The sequence below is a fragment of the Erithacus rubecula genome (genome assembly GCF_903797595.1).
Source record: "Erithacus rubecula genome assembly, chromosome: 4".
NCBI lineage: Eukaryota > Metazoa > Chordata > Aves > Passeriformes > Muscicapidae > Erithacus > Erithacus rubecula.
Window position 1 is genome coordinate 35,946,927 of NC_136686.1, and position 24,425 is coordinate 35,971,351.

At 40.8% G+C, this 24,425-nt stretch overlaps 1 protein-coding gene across 2 annotated transcripts; it reads left to right on the forward strand.

Annotated features, from left to right (window-relative positions):
* On the forward strand, positions 1-23,394 carry BEST3 (bestrophin 3). 2 transcript variants are annotated; one of them, XM_079304894.1, is made up of 10 exons: positions 1-178; positions 3,837-4,006; positions 5,685-5,779; positions 6,287-6,520; positions 11,119-11,273; positions 11,958-12,035; positions 12,460-12,612; positions 15,803-15,883; positions 17,181-17,332; positions 19,276-23,394. In XM_079304894.1, the coding sequence occupies exons 2-10, from the start codon at positions 3,855-3,857 to the stop codon at positions 20,162-20,164; spliced, it is 1,989 nt and encodes a 662-aa protein (XP_079161020.1). In that variant the 5' UTR covers positions 1-178; positions 3,837-3,854; the 3' UTR covers positions 20,165-23,394. The 2 variants fall into 2 exon arrangements, with proteins under 2 accessions (XP_079161020.1, XP_079161021.1); XM_079304895.1 differs by lacking the exon at positions 3,837-4,006 and having other exon boundaries at positions 140-178.
* Positions 23,395-24,425: the final 1,031 nt, after the last annotated feature.

The window sequence follows — 24,425 nt, forward strand, 5'->3', positions numbered from 1 at the left end:
CCCCTGTTCTTGTCAGTCCACTCCTCTTAGAGCTCAGCAGCAGCAACCCCTTGCTTCAGGTTAAGGGAAGAGCAAGGTGATTATTGCGGATCTGAAGGGAACTTGGTTTAGGACGTCTGAGAAAGAGGAAGGGTCCAGGATTTGCCTTCGGGCTTGGATTGCTGAATCAAAATAGCAGGTCAGTGGATACAGCATAAGCTTAATATGTCTTTATAGCTGGCTTAACTCAAATCTCTCTCACTCACTTTCTCTTCTTTGCCGTAAACTAAAAATTAAGGTGAACAATGACAAGGGGTACGCCTGCATAGAGTTACTATTTACTTATACATTCTGCAACAAGCCTTTCATGGTCAGTTAGGAAACAGTTAGGCTGTTATTTTGTACTGTGGTTTCTCTCTGAATCCTAATGCATCCTGAAATTCTCAACCAGGCAAAAATCCCATTTACAGTTGGGTTCAATATTAATGGAGAGGACACAATTATATTTTTAGCTTTGGTTTATGCCTAAAATCTTCCGATGATCATAGCAAAAGTGGAGTAATATATAACTTCAATCTATGCTTGAAAAAGTTTCAGAAAGTAAATAAACACTGAGTGAAAGAAAAAATCAGCACCATAGATATGAGTCAAGGTCTCTACAGCTATCAAATGGGCATAACTTACACTATGCCCTCAGAACTCACAAATCCACACCAGCAGAAAGCCTAGCCCTGTTTGTCCTGATGAATTTAAGGGCAGCATGGTAATTAGGAATGTTTTTCATGACACCGGTGCCTGTGGTATCTGATCTAATGTACTCTGTCCTTCTTCAGCCTTGGCCAAAAGAGTGCTCAGGAAGGAATGTGCTGGGGGGCATCGTTATGCTTTGCTCTTCCTGTCCGTCTCAGTTTTAGCTTTTTAATTTCCTGTGGCCATAAGTAATGTAGGAAGGACTCTTTGCCAACATGCTGCCTGTGAACTAGGGACATGGGACCACCGTGTGAAAGCCAGAGTCAGCACGAGGCTTTACACCAAAACTTCCCATTGCAAGGGGAGGCCATACCTAAATGGTTGTAGCTGTTCCCAGAGAAAAGAAAACATAAATGCAGATTTAAATTTGTGTTTGCTGAGTTGAGACATCTAACCTAACACACAACTGTTTTTCGTAGTTTTGTATATTCTAAACTGTTCTGTAATCGCCTAATCTGACTTAATGTATATTTTAAGACACTGAATTATATTATCCTGAAGTCCCTGTATGAACCCAATGATAAATGTTAAGGAAAGCATTTTCTTAGCAGGAATATAAAACAGAGCATACCATAGGAAAGGAAAGGCAAGGAAACCAAAGCCTAAAATTGCTGTAACAGTCCCACTTTTCTTTAACCCATTTCAGAGGCAGAAAGAAAAAGCAGGGGCATCCAGTGTCTTCCAGAATTTATATTCAGAGTCAAGGACATTGAATAAGGTGCTAAGAGATGGCTGGAGTGTGATTAAATGAAATATAATTTCTAGAATCAAGCAGACAAATTGCATTTCATGGATAAAGCTCTTCTCCCAGTCTAATGGGAGAAAATCTTAATCCTAATTCCTGTTATCACTACAGCTCTGCATTTGTGACCAAAGCCCATCTACTAGCCATCTACTAGACTTTGCAAGACAGGATTTGCTGTCTGTAGAGAAGGTTGACCCACTTTGTCCAGCTTAGCTGCTGACCAATTTCTGGCACTTTCCACCTTAGCTGGACCTTCCTGAACCTCCAATGCAGAAAGCAAGAGTCATGTTTTTGACTCTAATGGCTGCCTTCCTGCAGAGCTGCAGATGCTGCAAGGGTGCTGCCTGCAATCTTTTTGCCTCTATGGCCCACAACAGAAGAGACCTCATAGAAAGTTCTACAGATGCCCAGATACCAGGGGAGACCAACAGAACCTCTCAGCCCCTGCCTGTCTCAGTTATGTGAATTCTTCCTGAAGGTCATCATCTGTCCTACAATTGCCCTCAGTTTAAAGATCCTAAACAAGAGCATGACTACCCAGTCCCCTGTTCAGATATTGGGCTGCCCCCACAGTTAACAATTTATGTTTTGTTCCATCCTACATTTGTCTAACTGCATCCTCTCGTCGTGGCCCTGTGGCTATGAGCCCTCCCATTATCAGACATCTTCTCTAGATCTGTCCCTACATTCAGTCATTCCCACTGGAGATCTCCATTACAAAGCAGATATTAATGGGGAGATAGAGACGCTCTTGTTGGTGATATGGCTTAAACACATACTCCACAACATCAATGAGCAAGACTTAAAGGCTCTTACAGCAATTCCAGGAAACAAAGCATATTCTTTAAGCATATTTTTTACCTCATTCCTTCCCTGTAGCCCAGCCACAAATTTATTTCATTGTTTATAAACCCTTATTTTTGCTGGAGAATGGACATCTGTGCCTCCATTTTCTTAAGCATTGCATCCTGACCACAAGACTTTTAGCAGACAGGACTGCATTTCCATGTATGCCAGTCAGACAAGTTGGCTCTAGCATTGAACTTCTTGGAGTATAGCAATGACAACAAAAAATTTAAAGGTCTGTGCCAAGGCTCAGGAAAAGAAAAACTATCATTTGGATTCTAAAGACCGGAACAAACAAACAAACCAAACCAAACCAAAAAAAAATCTTCAGACCCATGGCAAACATCAAGCAGGCATTCTGCAGAGGAAAAGAGACAACCTGTCAGCAATACTGGGTTTATGGTGTCTTTTCCCTGCTGATTCCCTTGGTGACTGAAATAAAAAGTGGCACTTTTACAGGTGAATTTTAATAGCTTACTTTATGCTCTGCATCAGAGACATAGCCAAGATGCACAAAATACTTGTCATATATTACCTAGGAGTAAAGATTTTTCTCCCCTATCCCCTAATAAATTTGCTACAGTGGCATCACAAAAATATAGACAAGAATCATATTTATGATACACAGTAATGTTCTTGAGATCCTATGCTTTGTCCTAATTATTCTCTTTCTTGCATGCTGTATAAAACTGCTTTCATTCACATTTGGAGCTAGGATTTGTTTTGTAAGCATATGAAAATTCCTGTAGCATCTCCCTACACTGGGTAAGCAAGTACCAAACCCAGCAGAAAATATTTACCTGTGTATTTTCAGCTGTGCTTTAATTATGCTGTGTCTCACACTACCTATGAACAACCCTATAGCTTGTTTTGCACGGCCATGCAACGCTGAAGAATTGACAAGTGAGTCTGGCTGCCCAGGAGAGAAATAACAGCATTCCCCAGCTGATTTCAGCTGCTGTTGTAACTGTTAATGAAAGAGGCAGTCTCCAAATCTCATTTGGTTTTTCAATTATTGTAATTACCACAGCCAGCTAAAAAAATACTGGCTGGGGATGTACATGCTTTTGTGGAATTTAGCTTTACTTCTCTTACCAAGAAGCTGAAAATTTTGGAAAACGTGTCAAGCAAATTTGTTTCCTATTGTTTGCTCACACTAGAGTGGAGCAAATTGAGAGTCAGCAGAGACCTCAGAGGTATTAACATGTCCCTGCCACCCAGGAAGGTGGGCACATTCAGTGCTAACTGCTGGGTTTGGGTGGTCATTGACATAAAGCCCAAATACAGCCTTGTGTCTGTGAATCAGCAGGTCTCAACAGGGCTTGTAACTGCAAGATTTTTCTTTTTCCCTCTTTCTATATATATGAATATAAACACTATATATTTGTGCACACATGCTATTATAAATTTAAATTTACATGTATATCTGTGTATCTATCTATACAAGGGTACATTCAGGTTAGGATACACTGTCTAAAATGTTGTTGGTGTCCTGCTTCTCTTCTACTGTTTCTAGGCCCAGCCTACCACGACGATGACAGTCACTTATTCCAGCAAAGTAGCAAATGCCACTTTCTTTGGATTTCACAGATTACTCCTAAGGTGGAAAGGCAGCATCTACAAATTGCTGTACAGAGAATTTATTGTTTTTGCTACTCTTTACACAGCGATAAGTGTATTATACAGGTACACTCTTTCCAATTCACATCTCATTAAATGTTATACTGAAGTTTCAGACTTCCTAGTGTTAGGCTGATGAATAATGGGGGGGTACTTGGATAGTTTCTAATGTGCTTGCCTTTCCATGTTTACTTTAAGTTTCCAGAGGAAATATGTAAAGTTTACTGTTTATCATGTACTGTTTATCATATCCAGCTGGTTCTACTTTTAGCTAGCATTGAGCAACCATCTACTGAAGTTAGACAAAATAAAAACTCAGGACTAGCCTAGGTTGTACAGCTTTTGTCATTCTGACATTGAGCTGTCAGTTTTAAGCATGCTTCCCTGCTTTAGATCAAAGGTAAAGACCTTTTGTTCTCCCTGCAAGACTCTGTCTTTAGTTGCTTGGTGGGAATTTAACAATATTGAGAGGTAATTATTTTAGAGTGAACTTATATAAGAAAAGGAAATGCAAAGTTTTGCTTCAAGCTAGGAAAGCATGCAAACTTGATTTTTAAGCTCACAAAGAACCAAGGAAAACTGCATGGAAGCCAGACATGGTTATTATCTGTGTGTCAGCCAGCACCTGGGAGGAACACGTTAGAAGAAGAATTGCTTTTTCCACCAAGGTGTGAATTAAACACTGTATGACAGATGCAATGCATCAATTAATATGGTGAAACTTTTAATTGATGAAGTACATTATGTGGAAGTATCAAAATTATAGTTCAGTTTTTACCGTGATCTCTAATTAGATCTCTGCTTTTTATTGGAAATAAGGAGAAAATGAGCTCCAGTTTTTCTCTCATTAATCACTATTTTTTGTTCAGCAATCTATACCTGTAAACAAAGAAAGAAAATTATAGCATTAATATATAAAAGAACACCAAAGTCTCACAGTTATTAAAATTAATCTAGTTTTATTGAAATGTCAGGCAATTGAAGACCATGGTAAATACACCACAGAAAACTTTGTGTATGTTCTACTGGTTTTATTGCACAATTGTAAGCAAAACCCACCAAATCTTTGTTATATGTTCCTTTTATTAAATTAATTTATTAGTTAATTAAAGAATAACTGCAATACAAATTTTAAAAATTATATTGAGGCTTGTTGTATTTAATCAGGTATCTTTTTCTCTGGATAGAAGCTGATACTATGGTCCATTTGCTATCATTTGGTGAATATTTCCCCAATTGCAAAATAAATATAGTTGTATTTTAATCTTGTAGGAAAAAAAAAAAAATCATAGGAGTAAGAATAAAAAAACCTGTTGCAACAATGTAGCATTTTCAAATCAGAGGAATTTGATTGGTAACCTTTTTCAATTCAAGCAGACCTGAGCATTTCCACTAAGTACCACTCTGAAAAAGGAGAGTAAGCTCTACTTGCAGAATTTGAGCTTGCTGTCATTTTAGGTCTGTATGGGACAGCAAACTGATTCTCCAGACATGTTGATCCAATTAGTAGTGCCAGTCAAATTAGTCCTGAGAAAACCACAAAGACTGAGGAATAATACTGTTGTTTCCTCCAACTTCTTTAATACTTGCCAAAAGTATTCAAACCTTTACCTTTAAGAATTTGCTTGAAGGCATTAGCCAAAGTTGCTCCCAGTGCACATATCTGATTATTTATACGTGTTTGCACTTAGTTGCTAGTGCCAGAATATTATGGAAGGACAGATACATTTTATTTTTGCTGCAGATTTTTTCTTACAGGTGGCCAAAAACGGTTGTTTGAAAAACTGTCAATTTACTGTGACAAATATGCTGAACAAATCCCAGTAACTTTTGTGCTTGGTAAGTACCAGTTAGATGTGAAATTATTCCCCAGTTCTGTCTCTGTTCAGGCAGTTGATGCATGGAAGCATTTCAGAGTTATGGGGCATGTGGGAGGTTAGAGGTTCATAATAAATCATCCACTTCCAACAAGTTGCTTTTGTCACATCAACATTTCTTATATCACGTTCTTAATATACTAACAAGAAAATTTTCCATATTTCTAAAGCTAGATACATATAACTAGATCAAGATTATGCCTTGTTCCTGATCTTCCAATGAATTAAACTCACCCTAAGTTTTACTACAGAAGAGGAAATTTGGAAATTGAGATACTCGCCTGGATTGTACTGCTACATTGCAGTGTCCATTAAATAGTGTTTATTGCATCCTGGTTTTACATGGCTTACTGCATTTATTCTGGGAAATGCAGCAGTTTAGTGATATGAATGACACTCTGCAAACTAAAATCAATGTAACTGAAATCCCGATAGGCACTGGACAATATTTTTTCCTTCTAACCCTCAGGTTTCTACGTTACTTTGGTGGTGAATCGCTGGTGGAACCAGTTTGTGAACTTGCCGTGGCCAGACCGGCTGATGCTGCTCATCTCCAGCTGTGTGCAGGGCAGAGATGAGTACGGGCGCCTGCTGAGGAGGACTCTCATGCGCTACGTGAATTTAACATCCCTGCTCATCTTCCGCTCTGTCAGCACAGCTGTGTACAAAAGGTTCCCCACCATGGACCATGTGGTAGGAGCAGGTACTGAACCTTGCCTTCCCAAAACTGCTTTCCTTTCCTTCAGAGGTGGGGGCTCAGGGAGGGAAGGAGCCAGCCTTGTTTCTGGTCCATACTAACCTGCATCAAATCAATCACCTTTTTGTTAGTGACTTAAATGACATAACCCTAAGAGGGCATCAAGGACTGACTGCTCAGTAGTTAAAGGCAAGGTGTGGCACTGTGCATTCTGACTGGCATGGTCAGTGTCAGAGGTAGATGTGGGGATCTGTTCCAGTTTGAAGTAATATTTGCTACTGAAGATCCTGAATTTCTTAAAATTATTCCTTTGGCAGAGATTAGTAAGTAAAGTTGTAGCAAGTTAAAATATTCAGTGTGTATATATACATATACACATTTTAAATATGTGTGATAAGCTTTGGATATTAAAAAAAATAAATACCAGGCAGAAAGCACCACTATTACTGAAAAAAAAACCCCCAAACCATTTATGTTGGATTCATTGAATTTTAAAGCTCTCTGCCTTGTGCTGTACAACAAAACTGTTTATCTGAGCCTGTGAGAGGTCAAGGAAACTTCTGTCACTCTCCCCAGCAATCTGCTTCTACTATGCACTGGAAAATTACAACATTTCCAGGCAGCTAATCCAGCTCTGCCTCCCTATTGCTAAAGGCAATCTGTTCCAAAGAGACAGAATGTCACAGCATTGTACCAAAATTTTAGACTGGGAAGCAAGCTTTGATTGTTGTTTTTTTAACAGTGGTAAATCTTCTACTCTAAACTGTGTATATAGGTATAAATAGTGTAGCCAGCTCTGCATTTCAATACTTATTTTGTAGGTTTTAATGCATATTGTGCTGCAGAATTTTTATTGATGCAGTACAGATCTTTTCGGGGTATATTTTGTTCCTATTAACATCCAGTGACTTAGACAATACTCTGCAATCATCCCCTCTCTAGCTCCCTGTGGCATTGCATATCAGACTGCATGGAAGGGAGGCATTTAATATGAATGTGAACAGCACAAATCTGATACTTACAGCACAGTCATCAACTTAATGACGATTTTGCATTTTGCTGTCAAACTGAGAACTGCCATGACATAACTATTGCTATACACTTCTATTTTTTTCAGCAAATGAACTGCTTAAATTCGTAGATTTAAAATTTGAGAACAGTGCCACAATAATCTGGTCTGACTCATCCATACCACAAGGCACAAAAACTTCCTAGCAGCATCTTTTATCATGCTGCAATTATTGACTGAGCTGTAATCCCTTCTAGGAATATAATCAGCCCAGATTTAAAATTCTGATGGATATACTGGAGACTACACCACATCCTAGGTGAACAGACATCCACAACAGTAAACTTGCTGTTGAAGAGTGACATCTTATTCTCAGTCTGAACTTCACAGTGTTATCTTCTATTCACTGCACTTTGTAATAATTTGGGGTTCATCTTTTTATAATTAGAAGAAAACATACTTTTCCCCTCAATAGTTACCTATTAGCAGACTGCATAAAAGCTTGAAAGAAACTCAGGAGCCTCACCAACCCTAGTCTCTCTCTCTATAGGATACAGTCCTGAGTGCTGGACCTTTCTTCTGACTCTTTCTCATGTTTTAACACTCTTTATGAGCTGTAGGCAGTAGATCAATGTAGATCCACTGCTTTATGATGCTGACTGCTGGAGCACACATGCTGTAGGAGTCAAATGCCTAGCAGCCATCCTGAGTATAGCTGTTGGCTGCAAGGTGCAAGAGGGAATTTGGGTGCTCAAGAACACAACAGTTCAAACACAGAGTATTGAGCAGCTGAGCAGAGAGCACCCCAAAAGAGCTGATGAGAAACACTGAAGGCAAACATGAGGTGTGAGCTCAGCAACATGAATACCTATGGATGGCTGAAGACTGCAGTCCCAAATCCTCTACTGGAAGGAAGCACCTAAATTAACTGTTTCCCACATAACACAGAAACAGAAAATGAAACTTTTATCTATATGATTGCGTTCCTTCTTCTATTTAATGTGAATAACCTGAACCAGTCTTGTCTCAAATCACTGAGTTTTGACAGGAGAACTGAATACTCTTTGAATCACTTAAGGGAGAGCATGAGTGATTTTTTTCAGCCATGCTTGTGTTCTCATCAATAATTTTCCTGTAAGATCTCTTTTCCTGACACTGTTCACATTAGTGTCCTTTGATTATTTATTGATTGCACTCTATGTTACTCTTCTGATACTTTCATGAGGATTCAGTGCCCTGTCATTCCTTAGATCATCCTTTTCAAGATATTGGCACAATATTTGACAAATATTTCCCATTTTCTGGAGCTGCTCCAGTCTTCCAGTGCTTGTCAAAACCAGTATTCTTGTTTTTAGAGTTTCTTGATTAATTATTTGAATACTCCTAAATAAAACTAACATGACCATATTTTGAAACCATGTAATTTTAGTAACTGAAGCTTTATATCCTCCCCCATATTTGATGGAATATAAAGTGTTTTTCTTTATCACTGCAATAACAGTGAGCTATTCTGAACTATTTGTTGTCTGTATTGCCAGCAGTAAGAGCAATAAGAATACTAGGTATTATTAATATTTATCAAAGAGAATATTTAATCTATATTAACACAAACATCTCAATGCCAATTTGAACTTTATAATTAAAAAACAGACTTTGTTGAGCTTTCTGAACAGAAGGTGCCAAGGTTCAGTGGAAAGCTGAACTGACCCTTGCTGTTCTTTGTGACCCCTTCAGGCTGTGTCTTTCGAGAGCCTCCAAGTGACTCACTTCCAGTGTTTACTCTAGACTCAATTTTTTGTTTTTCTGTCTGTCTATTTCAGAAGTATCTTTTCCTGTCCTGTTATAAGCAGGTTGGCCAGACAAAAATTAAGGCAGCCTGAAAGACTGACTTTTAGGAGTCAGGAGTCATGACTAGCAAGTTAATTTGTCCGGTTCCCTGATTATTTCTGTGAAGTTGATTATGAGACGTGGCTGCAAAATGCCCAGGGAATTTTAAAAACTTTATCTTACTCTACTCTGAAATTCTATGATACTGCATGAGTACTGTCTCTTGTTGCTAAATGTTTTCTCTTCCATAGTGTTTCATATCCTGTCCTTGCCTTCCTTCTCAGTAGTTGCAGTATTTCATACCTCCTGTGTAGGCTTGTTCCAACTGTACAACAGTGACATTTTCCTCAACAACAGAATATTTAAGACAACTGTGTTTAGCAAATCTCCTTTAATTTAATTCACATTTCTATGCAACACAACTGAGTTTCTATATATTTATTTGTTTGCTGTGTCATGTATCTTTAGCAATGTTGGCCATAATGGACATATTCTTAGTTACTTATGCATATACTTAGTTACTAGTTGGAGTCTATGGATTCTCTTACTGAATTTTCGGCATTCAAACTTGTAATTGGTTGGCTGACCCCCAATTTTGCTGATGTCATGTCAATAACTTTGTCTTATTTCAGAGCTAATGACAGTACAATAAAAGCAGCTTTATGCCCACCCTGATAGATGTCACACACCTGAGCAAAAACTAAGATCCTCCAAACATGATGATTGCTCCAATACCAGAAAATCCAGGATTTGGGCAAAGGAAAATGTGAATTTCCTGAGGTTGTTTTTGTCAAAGCCTGGGTGGAAGGAGAACAGCAGAGCAGGGCTTTCTTCCCCGAGGGGGTAGAGGTGTTGTTCCAAAAACCAGCTCTCTCTTGCCAGTCCCAGGCAGAGACTGGCTCTGGTGCAGGATTTGTCACACACAGCCCTGGCTCCCGGTTATGTGACCTTGGACTTGCTTGCAGCAGGGGGAAGCAGGGCTTCACGAGGCAGGGAACTCTTAAGGAAACCTAATACCTTCCCAGCAAGGCAAATTGCCAGGCTGGGAGCAGCTTCAGCTTGCAGCCCCCAGCATGTCACCTGGCTCAGTGTCCCCTTAGCAGCAGGATTTCTGTGCACCATTCCCTCTTCATCCCTTTGCATGCCTTCATAACCCCAAAGAAAACATCACACAATCTGTCAGGGAAGTGTTTCACTGGCAGAAGGCACACACTCTGTTGGGCTCTGTTTCATGCATGCACTTGTATCCTCTGTTACTTGTTCACTGCTTAGCAGATTAAAAAAAATTATCAGAATCAGGTTATATAATTGCCCTTACAATAAATGCTGAAATACTTCTGAAAGCCAACATTGGTGAAAAATGTTTCTTGACTTACATATCCAGTCCCTTATTTTTCTGAAAGTACAATATGCAACTAGAGAGTAATTTGTCCAATTCTTAGTATTCTATATCAGCATATCTACCATATGTCAGCAGTTAGATATAAGAACATAGTAATAACAAATTATGGCCTATATTGGTAAAGAGGAATTTAGCACAAGTAATTAATGCAAAAAGAAGTTCTTTCAAGCAAGATATGTCCCAGGGGTTTTTTGGCGTTTTTTGGGGGTTTTTTTTCCGAGGTCACTAGTTAGAATTATAAATTGTGTTTAGCAGAGTTCTATGCAAATATTACATAAACAGATAGAAACATATTCCAAATTTATAGTCTCAGCAGTACTGAAAGCACAGAATAAATGGAGGTTGTTTTGGCTTCTTGGTAAACAGGTTTTATGACAAAATATGAAAGAAAACTTTTTGATGACCTTAAGTCTCCTCACCTGAAATACTGGGTCCCATTTGTCTGGTTTGGAAATTTGGCATCAAAGGCACGAAAAGAGGGAAGAATTCGAGACAGTGTGGATCTGCAGACACTAATGAATGTAAGTAGAAAAAGGAAATTTACATAAAACTAATCTGAAATTGCTGTGTTGCTTTTCACTTACATAATTGGTTTATTTAGTATGAACAGATCTCCTGTGTCATCTAAATGACCTTACTAAGGATTTATCCCACTTTTCTTTGTGTACCCATGTACACTTAAAAACACTTAGCAGCATTCACTGGGATTCTTTTTTAAAAAGGTATTGAAAGAAGCAAAAAATTGATGAGTAAAAAATTATTGTAACATCACTCTACATTTATACTTGTTCCATCACTAAAAAATGAGAAATGAGAATAATTTGGTATTCTGAAGATTTTTATTATCAGTTTCAGAGAAGATAATCTCCCTGAATATTTCATTAAGTGGTAAAATATCCTTTTTATGATGTAATATATTCTCTTTCATGTATCACTACACTGTGAATAAGATAGAAGCAGAAGATGAATTGTGAAGAAATACAAAGTATATGAAACACTCCAGCTCCAAAAACCAAGTCAATATTCAAATGACGTGCTGGGTACAGTTATACTATCGATTTATATATGCTATACTTTATTTTCTTCCTGTCCTTTTATATGTGCAAATATGAACTGCAACAAAATATTTATAATTCAGAATTGTACCTCATGCAATTTTATTTTGTTATGGTTTCTTGCTGGTTGGCTTTTTTTTCCTCTTTTAGGAGATGAACAAGTACCGGTCTTGGTGTAGCCTTTTGTTTGGTTATGACTGGGTTGGAATTCCACTGGTCTATACCCAGGTACTGAGCTATTATCCTGTAGAAAATTCAAAACACAATTTCCATAAAAGAGGGGTTGGTACCAAACATTCATGGTATAAAACATTCATAGTCCAAATCAGAGTCTCTGAGATATTGAGCACTGGTTCACTCACACAGGGTCATGGCTAACTATTTAAGGCGTATTTAATGCAGAGATATTTTGAAGATCTTGCAAAATTTGGAAGTGGGTTGGCAAGCACTGAAATGTTTTTCTGTTTCCTGAGTGCTCTTCCTGGCCATAATTATTCCTGTGGCCTCTATATTTGCAGTACCTCTTACAGATTTATAAATTATATGGTAAAAGGCAGATGAAAGCCTTTGAGGATGGGTTGCCTTATGCAGATGACTGTATTATTATTTCATAATAATGTTCATTATTTCAATGAAGTTCTGTTCTTTGCAGGTTGTTACTCTTGCAGTCTATACCTTTTTCTTTGCCTGCCTGATAGGGCGTCAATTTTTGGATACTGACCAAGGGTATCAGGGACATGACTTAGATATTTACATTCCAATCTTCACACTGCTGCAGTTCTTCTTCTACGCAGGATGGCTCAAGGTAAACTGACTTTCTGGACAGCTGATGGGGGAACCCTCCTGGGGTGGCTGGTCAAGGTGTCAGATTTGTGGCACACATGTAAAATCACCAATGAATATTGAAGTTACACCAGAGGTGAATTCAGCCTGAAGTGTCCTGTGGTCATATAGAAATATCATGCAATACATTTTTTATTTACCTGACAGACAGTTGGTGAGAAATGGTCATGAATCTGAAAGAGCCCATTTTAGCAGAACCAATGCAGCCACAACTCCCCAACAGAGTATTACTCCCACAAGGTCTCAGGACTTGAACTATAAATAAAAAAAACTTTCTCCTACTCCATTCTGCAGTGGGGAACTATGGCTGCAGCCCTAGTATCAGCTGAAAGGGAATTAATATTACTTTCTTCTCATGATCAAAGCCAGTAGTAGTGTCTGCTGCTAACCTCATCAGATGCAGGCAATTAAAGGTCCCCAGTCCCAGAGGGCTATGAAAGAGACAATATTGGCTAGAACTCCACTGCATAAAAATGTTCATTAAAAAAGAAGAATGATAGAGGAATTGGATGCTGCCCATCAGCCTGTTGATGACTGCTAGGCTAACACATCACAACTAACCTGATAGTTGAGTAATTTAGCTACATACACCAAGGTGATTCTCTCCTCTGCAATAGACTAACTGGAAAAAAAGATTCTTTGGGGTCCATGTATATTAGATTTCCTTTTGTGTTTATTAATAATGGTTGGAAACATAGAGCTAACTTTTCTGTTAGAATATAAATTGAACAAAGTTGTCCAGTTTTAGAGACACCTTCCCACAGCCAATTCCAAAGAGGAGAGCAGAGAAGGAGAGCACCAAGCTGGCAGATTGTGAGGAAAAGTAAAGTGTGTGCAGGACAAGCTCCTCTAGCATTGTGCCCTAGGAAATGAGAGGAGAAAGGATTTTCCTGCATAGGGAGTAGCCTGGATGGGAGTGGGAGGCAGGAAGGGGGCCTGGTACGGTGAAGGTACCAGCTTCTGAAGAAAAGTGAGGTTTTATCTCTAGGCAGTGTCTTCCAGTTATACTAGAGGGTTAAAAATTGTGCTTCAGAGAGAAATGGGTTTTCCTTCTTCAGCACCCAAGGATGTTTATAGCATCTCTTCCAGTTAGGCTCAGAGCTTCCAGCCAACTCCTGGCTGTGGCAGGTATGAGATGCCATTGTTACAGAAAAACCTGCTGCATAAGAAAATGAAAGGGAGAAGAATAAGTTTTTAAAATTTAATTTAATATCAGCAGAGTTTCCTCAGACTGGAGGCACCTTCAGTGCCCCGAGTCAGGATATTTTTGTCTTGAAGGTTACAGCCAGTTTCCTGCTGAGTGTGTTGGACTTTGGCTGCCAGGCAGCAAAAAGGGCCCAGAGGTATTGACTTCCAGTAACTTGGCAATTCCTCAGAAATAATGGGTTATTAAACTGAGCTCATTCCTTGGCCTCAAGCCTGGTGTGTTACACCTATAACACAGGGCCAAATTTTCCCATTTACATGAGACACTTCTAGATCCCCATTTCCATTACAGAGACAGGTGAACTGTCCAAACACAGAGTTTAGTTGTCCAGCACTACATTCCTTTCTGGAGAATAAAGTCATGTCTCACTTGCCAGGACCAGGTCAGCCAAAAAAAGTCACCACCACTGTTTGCTCTGTCCCAGTCCTCAGTTTTTTAAGCTCGTGTGATAGGTTTTATGGTGGATTTTTGGGTGGTCTGCTGGTGTATGTTAAACTGATCCATATCTTCCCTGGGGAGCCATAAGACAGACTGTGTTCTGGCTCCTCCCTATTGCAGCACTTCCATAGCCGTACCCAAGATTTAATACCATGAATGTCAGCAGAGGTCTTCTTTCACTGCTCCCACCTTAGAGATGTTTTTGTAGTGTTAATTTTCTCAGCAGTTCTTTTGCTCTGTGCCAGTGCTGGCCTGGGGAGTGGTGGCCTCAGAGAGTCAACAGGAGCTTATCCACAGGTACAACCTAGAGGCACACAGGAAAAATATCCAGGGACTAACCACCTTACAGCTATATGTTAATTAGATCATAGCTGTCCATAGTGAGGTTAATGAACAGGACTATTCAGTCATACAGCTGCTTTACCCACTTCCACATTAAACAAGGACCTGACTGCTGCTCCTGAGTATGGCCCTGGTGACCACAAGGAAGGCTTGGAAGGGTTATCAAGAATGTGATCAGCTTCAAAACCAGGGTTTAAAAAGAAAAGCAGAAGGAGAAAAGGATGGAGGGGAGAGGATATTTAATGTCAGTGTACCAAGAAACTAGGGAATAAAGAAGTAGTCTGAATTTCCTAAAATTTTTATAAACTTTTCCTACTTAATATTTTTTCCTCCATCAGCAGCTATGTGCTTACTCTCCACACAATGTACTTTAGTGATCACAAGGGTGTGGGGCAGTCTCTGTGTTTTTTTTACTGGATATGGGGAGCCAGAGAGGGTTCTCTTTCCAGACTAATTCCCAGACTAATGTACCTCACCACAAATGTGTCTGAGCTCATTGCTTCCTTGTATCCTCCACAGGATGAGCTTCTGCCCTGCAGTTTGAGCCACTTCAGGTACCCAAGCCAGCAGACTGAATTAAAGAACACACTCAGATTCTGTCTCTGGGATTTGGCTAGCATGATCCACAGAGCTGATTAGAGTCAAATTTTTTTGTAGGCTGCTTTTCCTCAAGACCCTTGGAAGGTTGGCATTGGGGTTAACGCTGATAAAGAAGCAGGGACTGAGGGCTGAGGGAGAGATGAGCTCTACTCCCTCCAGCTGAAAGGCTTGGGAATACTGACCCCATGGGCTGGTGGAGTATTACAGACAACAATGCAATAACAGAGCCTCTAGTGCTAAACCGTTCATTTAAATGAGCCAAAGACAACAGTAAGGAAAGGTAATGACTATTGGATGTGACAAGTACCTTGGCCCAGACATGTCTCAGCTCTCAGCAGGCCAGCTGACAATTATGACTGACAGCAGCAGTCAGGCACAGAGACAGGAATCCATAGTGAAAGCAAGCTGTTCCTTTGCTGGGCTGGCAGAACCATCACACAGGAGCTCAAACCATGATTGCAAGTGACAGGCAGGGAGAGAGAGAAAAATCCAGCCCTACTTTCTCTGCAGCAGTAGTCCTGACATGGCATGCCAGCCTCTCTTCACTGTCTCGTTTTCTTTCCAGGTCGCTGAACAGCTCATTAATCCGTTTGGAGAAGATGATGATGATTTTGAAACTAACTGGTGCATCGACAGAAATTTACAGGTTGCTGTTGTTGTTTCTGCTTCCAACTTTACTCTACTATAGGTTATCATTACATCTAATACTATGTCTTATATTGAGGAATAAATCAGGGCACCAAGTGCCAGCAAAACATATTCTTTCCCTGAAGGATTACCTGTGGCTGTGATCCACAGTTTGTTTTCACAAGCTAATTCATCTTGATTTTGGTATTTGGCATTTACAATGCCTGACTAAACATGCAGACAGCTGACTTTAAATTATAAGACCACTCCATGCCTGGAAAAACATGTAATGTAGGTCAATCCTGCAAAATCCAAAAGCCATTCCCACACAGATAAAAACACATTTTGCTAATCTGTCTCGAGATTAAAATACTGCACATGAACATTCCTTTAAAAATAAAAAGGCAGTAAAAATAGTAAAAGGAACAAGTGGGGCCCTGAACTAACAAGCAGTGCCATAATTCGTGTTCGGGTGCTGCCACCCATGGCAGTATCTGTGGTCAGCACTGGAGCCAGGCCCCAGACACAGGGGCTGTGAGATGACAAGGGTAGTTTTATTCCAGTTACCCCTGATTCCCAAAGAGCCCTGGCTTTTGTGCTGTCAGGGAGCTCAGAGACATGAGGAGGTCCCACAGCACCTGCTGCTCCCTTGCACAGAGCCAAGCACAGGACTGGCTGAGCTGCTGTTGGACTCCACTTCAACAAAGCAGAGCCCAGGAGTTAAGGGCAGCAATGACCAAATAAACCACCAAATTAAGCAAAGTAACCAAAGTAAGCCATGCTGGTGTGTGCTAGAATGGGAAAGGACTTCACACTGACAGAGATGCTCTCTGCTTAGCACTGTGTCAGGATACTCATGCTACTGTGCCTTAGAGCCTGTTGTGTAAAATTTATTAGAAAGGATGTTCACATACTTAATTTGGAATGTCTTAAAATGGCAATGAAGCCTATCAGAAAGATTCTTGACCTCTGGACATTTTAAGGAGCACATGTGTAATGCTTTATACAGACTTTCCATAGCACATGAAGGATCACATTTAATTCATTATACACGTGGGAGGGACTTCAATATGACACAAATATCTTTGCAGCACAGAAGATTCAAGTTATGATAAAATTTATGTTTTCATGAGTGTATGCAGATATAGGGCCCTTATTTTGTAATAGTGAGTCTCTTCCTAATGCCCAGGCCATCATACACAGCTAATGTTTAAGGGTTTCTGAAAGAAATGTTGACTCAGAGAGTATAAAATAGACTATTTCATATACTCCAACATGTTGAAAGTGATATAATTTATGCAAAAAAAAAATTTAAGGTTTCGCTTCTGGCGGTGGATGAGATGCACATGAACTTGCCAAAGATGGAGAAAGATATTTACTGGAACGATACCTCTGCCCGGCCACCCTACACAAAAGCAGCTGCTGATTACTGCATTCCTTCATTTCTTGGATCAACAATTGAAATGGGGTGAGTGGCACAAGGGTCCTCAAAGCCATCAGAAGATCTGCACCCTGACAGTCTGCACTGATTGGCAGACAGTGCAGGGATGTGGGCTCTGACAGTACTGCAAGCAGAGAAGATGGAAATGGGAAAAGAAATTGGGAGGGAGTGGACAGGCTGGTGCTGGTGGGAGGATGTCTCCAGTGGTCCATGCATTCATCCAAGCTGTGCATGCATATCTTACATTGTATAATCAGTAAATAGAGCATTTTTGCAGAGAGGGTTGTTGACAGTCTCTGAACACATTTGTTGATAGTCTGAAGTCACTGAAGACAGTGACTGACTCTTTTTAATAATATTTGCTTTGCTACAGCTTCTTCATTCATCCCCAGTTATCAAACAGCTATTCCTTTGTTCATTTAGTTAGCAGACAACAGTTGAAATCAGTCCAGATTTTTGTGAAGATCAACAAGAAATTATCTTAAATGTTGTATGACTTTTCATTGACTAATAATCCTGGCATGGAAGCTGAAATGGTCAGATTTTGTGAAGATATGAAGAGGATTTATTTGCAGAGATCAACACAGAACAAAGGTTACAAGGAATAGAGTGTATGGGATTGCCCCCTGTTGTCAGGATCTATATGAGAAATCAGAGACAGGCCAGTTAGCTTAGAAGCTGTTAGTTTAAATGCTGGTGACAGGCTGCAATATAGACAGGTCAATAAGTGTAAATACCAGCACATCTGAAAAAAAAAACAGGCAAGTAGATGTGCTCACCTGAAAACCCTTTTTAAAACTTTCCAGAAGGTGGTTTTTAAGTTTTAAATTATCTCAAGATATTTACAATTTCCCCATCATTTCCCACCTTCATCAAAATAAAAGGTCTTTAATTTTTTTGTTTCATTTGGCCTCAAAATGGTTTTCTCATTTTTTCCACTTATTTTGCCATTTTTTTGCATGCATTCTACTACAAAGGACAATGGTTTATATGAGTTCTTTTGATCACACACAGCCTTTTCAGAAGTTATTTCCTTCTGGAAAATACTATAAAATGGCAAAAGAAAAGTAAAGAAAAGAAAAAAATTATATAATATAATTTATTTTAAGGAAATTTCTTGGGGGTAAAGGTGGCAAAGAAGAAGCGTCATTAAGTCTGCAAACAATAATAAGAAGTGCTTAATAAGTGCTTAATAAGAAGTGCTTCACTCAAAAAATTAAGGAAGGAATGAATGAAAAGTAGCTCCATGATAGCTCCTGTGGAATGCAAACAGCTCTGATGTGTTGAATTTGTATTAATTCTCTTCTCATCTGAACCATTTCTCTGTTAATATCTCTAAAAATAATGGATAGTTCTTACACAAACTTCAAAAACAAGCTCTAAAAATTCTTCCAAATTCAAAGCAGATATATAAAACTTGAGCCCAAATCCAAAGTCTTCTCCAGTCACCTCAAGCTAACATCTGGAACAGGTTGCCCAAAACAGTTTAAGAACACAGCAATTAACCTGACCTTGAATGTTTACAGGAATGGGATATCTACCACCAGTAAGTAAGTGAGATTTGGCCATCTGAGTAATTTCAACATTTTGTGAAACTGTTTTCCTCTGTTTCCAGCAGTAACTTTCACTGCTGCTATTTTTGCCTGAAGGATTCTCCTGAAAAAGTAACTACAGCACTGAGTAGGTTCCTTCCTCCCCTTTCCCTCACCCTGAGCACAAGCCTAATCATGGTTTGGTGACTGCCCTCCCAGCCTGGTCCTGAGGAGAAGAGACATCCAGATGTGGAGAGTTCTCTGTGTGATCTGGCTGATTCAAAGGCACAGACACTCTTTCCTAGCACCCTCATCCTTTGGCTCCTTCTCTTTAGGGAAACACTAGGGTTTTGGGTCCTGTGTCTGAGGATAAATGTGCACAGAGACCCAATGTTTCCTACATTTAAGTGACATCTTCTACCTGGCTTTATTTGGCAGGCTGGCTGATACCGAATTCCTCTATGGGGAAGAGTGGCCTTGGGAAGAGGAGAAACACCAGAGGCATTATTCAGTTTTGAGAAGAGTCAAGAGGTTTCTCAGCGTCCATGAGAGCCCTTCGTACCCAACTCCCCAGCGCTACAGCCGGCAGACCAGTGAGAATTCCGTGTTCTTCCCAGCAGACGAAAAGGGGCACATCCGACGGCTGCAGGAGATGCACACGAGAGGGAGGCACTCCACCTCCAGCTTCAAGAGGAAATATGAAGGTGTTACCAGAAGTAGCAGACTTCACAGCAGCCGAGAGCTGGGGCCCATAACAGAAACCTCAAGGAGCGAGGCACAGTTTGATGACAGTGACACCTCGTCTGAGACAAGCAGGCCAGTTCCTGAGGTGGTCATTTCGGAAGCCCAGGAGACTGAACCTGATGTGCCAACGGAGCGCTCCGCAAGCGTGCCAGAAGAGAAGCTCCAAAGGATCCTAGCTGAGGCAAATGTGGCTCTTCTGGACCAACACTTTTTCCCCCCAGAAATTAATCCCTACCTCTCAAGTTCAGAGGTGCATCAGTCACTTCCTAGTGTGATAGGAGAGCCCAAACACGAGCCCCAGGTTAGTAACATAGCTGGTCTCATAACAGATCATGAGAGAAACCTTCAGCGATGGAGTTTACCAAGCTTCCATAGTCCTAGCACAGCATCAAATGCTGATGCTCCACCACCTTCAACAGATTCTGGGACAGCTTCACAGCAAAGGACATTCAGTGATGGAAAAAATGTTACTTCTGCTTCTGCTCCACAAACATTTGAGATGCAGGACTTATGGGAAAATGTGGACAGTAAAGAAACAGCCATAGTAGAATTTTCTAATGAGGAGAGTGGAAGAAAACTTTGACCATTCTTCTTCTGGGTTTGACTGAACTTGTCTTCTCTTGAACATTATTCTCACAAAATTTGCTGAAAGTGCAGAAGGGCAGACTCAATCCTCAGACAAGTCATGAACAAGATCCAGCAGAGCATTTGGGCACCTAAAGAGGAGGCATTGTGGGGACATTCTTTAAGCCACTTGGTCACTGGCTTGAAATCTGTGAGCTTGTGGGAAATACATTTACAGGGAGAACTGGGAGCCTCAGGATGTATATGGCAGTGAGCTGTGTAGACACAACTAGAGGAAACACTAAGGTTATCAGAAGAGTGGGTTGGATATACACTGAACTCTGCTACCTTTGTCTGCTCCATCATCTTAAGGCCCATGATATCCCTGTAAGATCTACCAACAGTTTTGGTTTCTACTCAAGTGGCTCAAAGGAAAGGTGTGGGCTCAATCTCTTTCTCAATCTGGAGAGATACAGCCCATCATCTCTCACTGCCTGGAGGAACACTTGAAAAACCAGGCCCCTCATTTGTGTAGGACAGTATTCTGCCCCACTCCTGATAAAGTTATGCCACTAAACAGTAGAGAAAATAAAAGAATTAAATGTTTAAATTCATTTTTAAAAATGGAAGGCGCAAAACAGCTGATAAACTAGACATGGGATGTCTGAGCCTTGAAACACATATTTGGCATACCAGCAAGAGTTTATTGTAAAATGAGGCACCCAGGCAGCCTCCCTGGTGATGACAGGGCTGCAGCACTCTCGAGGGGTGATGGAGCTGCAGGTGCATCTAAGCTTAGAGCTCCACTCTTGTGGTGTGCTTCAGCTGGAAGTGCACAAGCTGTAGTCATCCCAGGCAGACAACAAGGTGGCCCATGACTCCTACCAAAACTGTTCTCCTCTTCCTAAATCCTTTCCCCATTCCCAAGCTTCCCAGATGTACTACATACATTCTTAATTTACCCAAACCTGAGCCAGCATTAGGTGGCTCCTGCTCCAGGGATGACCAAGCCACCTCTCTAAGCCTGCTGAATGTGACCTTGCCTTTCAGCTATCACTCCTGGGAGAAGTCTCCAAGTAGGCCAGGAAAGCACCCACAGCTCCTTGGGTTTAGCTCTCACCCACATTTACAAAAGTACAGTCTGGAGCATGTTGCCAGCATTCTCCCATCAGTGAGCATCCAAGTAGAGGACAGACAAGGGAGAGACAAGGTAGCTCAGGGACTGAAAGAACAGACCGGGGTGGGGGGACACCAAAAGTTACGGGTCTGCAACAACCAGCAAAAGCAGTATGGACTGCATGCACAGCAAACCCAGCCTTGCTCATCAAAAAACAAACCAGCCTCTGCTCCATGATGACTGGTAACACCAGTAGCTCCTAGGAGACTTCAGGACTCCCTGAACCTGGAAAGGGAATGAACAGATCTGCCTGCTCCTGCTCCTACGACCAACAACTTAGGTGAGGAGCCCTTCTAGCCAGTGTCACATATAGCAGGATTCTATCTCATCTGGGTAGGCTTTGAACAAAAGTCAACTGCCCATCTCACCTGTACTTCTTCCAGCTTTATTTCAGTCTGGAAATTGGCTCTTGCTGCAGTGTATTAGACATGGTCTGAGCAGAGCCACACCCTCAAATCCTCCAAAGACAACAGCACATATATCCCATCAGCTTAGGAAGAAGAGGATACTTGGCTCAAGGAAGCACTATCTAAATCTATATTATGTAAATTCCAGTTATGCAGGGAAACCAAACACAGATTTTCCAGGCACCTATGGAAGGACTTCTTCACACCATGAGATGAGGTGACACTGGTGTCTGACAGCAGTTTATTGAAATTTGATCACAGTTTGGAGCCAGGCGTTCTGGTGCAACTTCACCCTTGCCACTCCACAAGTAGTCTCCAAGCAATTCAGGTTGCTATATTGAGGTTTGACCAACAAAATGAGAAACTCTATGGAGTAAAATTATACAGGAATAAACAGTGCTTAGCCTGGCAGTCTGATTTTCTGAATGGCCCTTATGCAACTTCTGGAAGCGTTTCCATTTTCCTCTTCATTCCCTCTTTCTTCTTGTAGCTGAAGCCACACTTTTAAATTCAATGTTTCTCAATCTAATTGCATCTGCAATTGTCAAGGAATTTAATTTACCAATGAGGTTAAATTGAATAAATGGCTAATTTTAAGTATAAACAATACACTTTAAGGGCAGCCAGACAGCTCCAGTCACACAGGTATAAACAAAGTAAAAGTAACTGCTGCTCTCCTCTATAGCACTTTTGTTAAAGGCAGGAGAGCAGTACAAGTTTCTGGGAAGTTTGGCCACACTCCTCCCAGCCATGCATGTATAGGAAGGTTTTTCAGCAGCTGTGAAGGAAGCCTGGCCCTCTATCTAGCCCTCTCCTCACAGTACATAAGCTTGAGGAGCTGTGCTTCACTCTGTAAGGGAAATTAAGCCAGAAACTGGAGATGGCTCTCAAGTGTTCACCGCAAATCTGCACTGAGAGTCCATCCCACCACACCTCCTTCCTCTAAACCTTCACTCAGCTTCCACTAGGGCCTAAAGAATAGGACCAAAGTTCTCTTTGCCCCCAACCCAGACATCAGTTTGTTTCATCACAGCTAAGCATTAAAAGCCTTCCCAGCTTTTCATCATCCAGCTCTGCTCATCTTCCTCTCCACTGCTGCTTTCCACCAGCACAACTTTCCATTATACATCTAATCAGCAATGATTTTGCTACCTCTCCCACTCACTCTGCCAGCAATCCCTGGCCCTGAAACTGTGTTATTATTTGATGGAGGCTAAGGGTGGCCACACAGCAGCCATTAGGTAGGTAAGAGACTCAGCTAAGCCCCACAGAGGTGTCTGTTACACATGTAGATGCTAAATTAGGAATTACAGCTCTGAAGTGACGCAGTGCAATCTGTAATACACAGCCAGCATTTCACACAGTGGGCCACCTCCAGGTTAGTTTCTGCTCATTGCTTCTGAAGAAGCTAGTGCTGGGATGAGTTACCAGAAAAATTTCCTCTCCTCATTTAGTCTGTTACCTCACTTTGGCAAACATCAGTGTACTCTGATTTGTATTAAATTATCTTTCAGGATTATGTGCTCTCTTAGGCACTTCTCTCAGTAAACTATTTTCCTTAGCGTGGTAAATGGAGTATTTTAGCCAACACAGCAATCTACAATTCATGTTCACAGGTATAAGCAACGTTGAATTATTGCATAAATAAAGGCACTATGAGAAACATCCTGGTTGTACTGAGCTCTCAAGAAACACTTCTAGCAAGGGTTTGACCTGTCATGCAAAACAACTTGATGTCTACCAGGAACAGCAAGGCACTTACAGAAGCTGGCAAAGTTGGACGAGGATAAAACAGGGCCAGGAGAAGTAGGTCAGAGCAGCAGTTTGCTCCCATCAGATGGTGTTAATCTTGAGCAAGATCAGATAAAGCAGAACAAAGAGAGGGCTAGTCCCTGTGCAGGCTGCCTGACTTTCCACCTGTCTCTAGGATGTGTTCACACTCTGTGCTAGAATTCATAGAGCCAAGATATCAGGGATCAACTGGCTGTGGGGACATGTCCCATTACCCTTCAGATCTTCTGTTGTAAATAACAGATCTCTAACTCTGACTGCAAACTCGTATTTGAGGAACATACACATATTTAAAACATACCAGTGTTAAGTATGCTGCATAGGAGAGAAAACAAAAATACCTTGCTGCTGTTAAATGAGGGATGGGGCTTTAAAGATGTTTGTCTTGGTTCATGACCAAAAAAATGACATTTTCCAGACAAATAAGTTAGCTCATGGTCAACCCATTCTTTAAGATTGCCCTGGACAAAGGGGAATCAAGGCAAGATCTGCCTGAAATACACAGTAACTTCACACTGCTCAGTCTCCTCTGCAGAAAGAGACAGCTGGCAGCAGAGTCCCCTTTGCTAGAGGTTGATAGCCTGGATGCCAAATGTGTAACACAATGTGGTTGCAAATAGAGAGTCATGAAAACAGGCACCAGAGAGAAGGATTATTTCATACTGGAAGGCAAGATCACTATTTCAGAGATATCTACAGGAAAACTGACCTGTTTTTGTAATACTTACTGAGTCTTATAACTAAAAACTTGAAATCTAAGGGGCTGTGATTGTGATACTGCCAAGGCTAGCAATGGACATTGCCTTTGGTCTGTGCCAGGCACATCCAGACAGACAATAGCACTAAGTGCCTGGGGGCCACTAACCTCTGTCCCAGCGATGCCACCATGGGGCCAGCCTCCAGCT

Bases quoted from the DNA above. Each gene is read 5' to 3' on its own strand.
- BEST3 (XM_079304894.1), top strand. From the start codon at position 3,855: ATGACAGTCACTTATTCCAGCAAAGTAGCAAATGCCACTTTCTTTGGA. The intron at 5,780-6,286 runs GTAAGTACCAGT...TCTAACCCTCAG, and splicing joins CCCAGTAACTTTTGTGCTTG to GTTTCTACGTTACTTTGGTG. The intron at 12,613-15,802 runs GTAAACTGACTT...TTTTCTTTCCAG, and splicing joins TCTACGCAGGATGGCTCAAG to GTCGCTGAACAGCTCATTAA.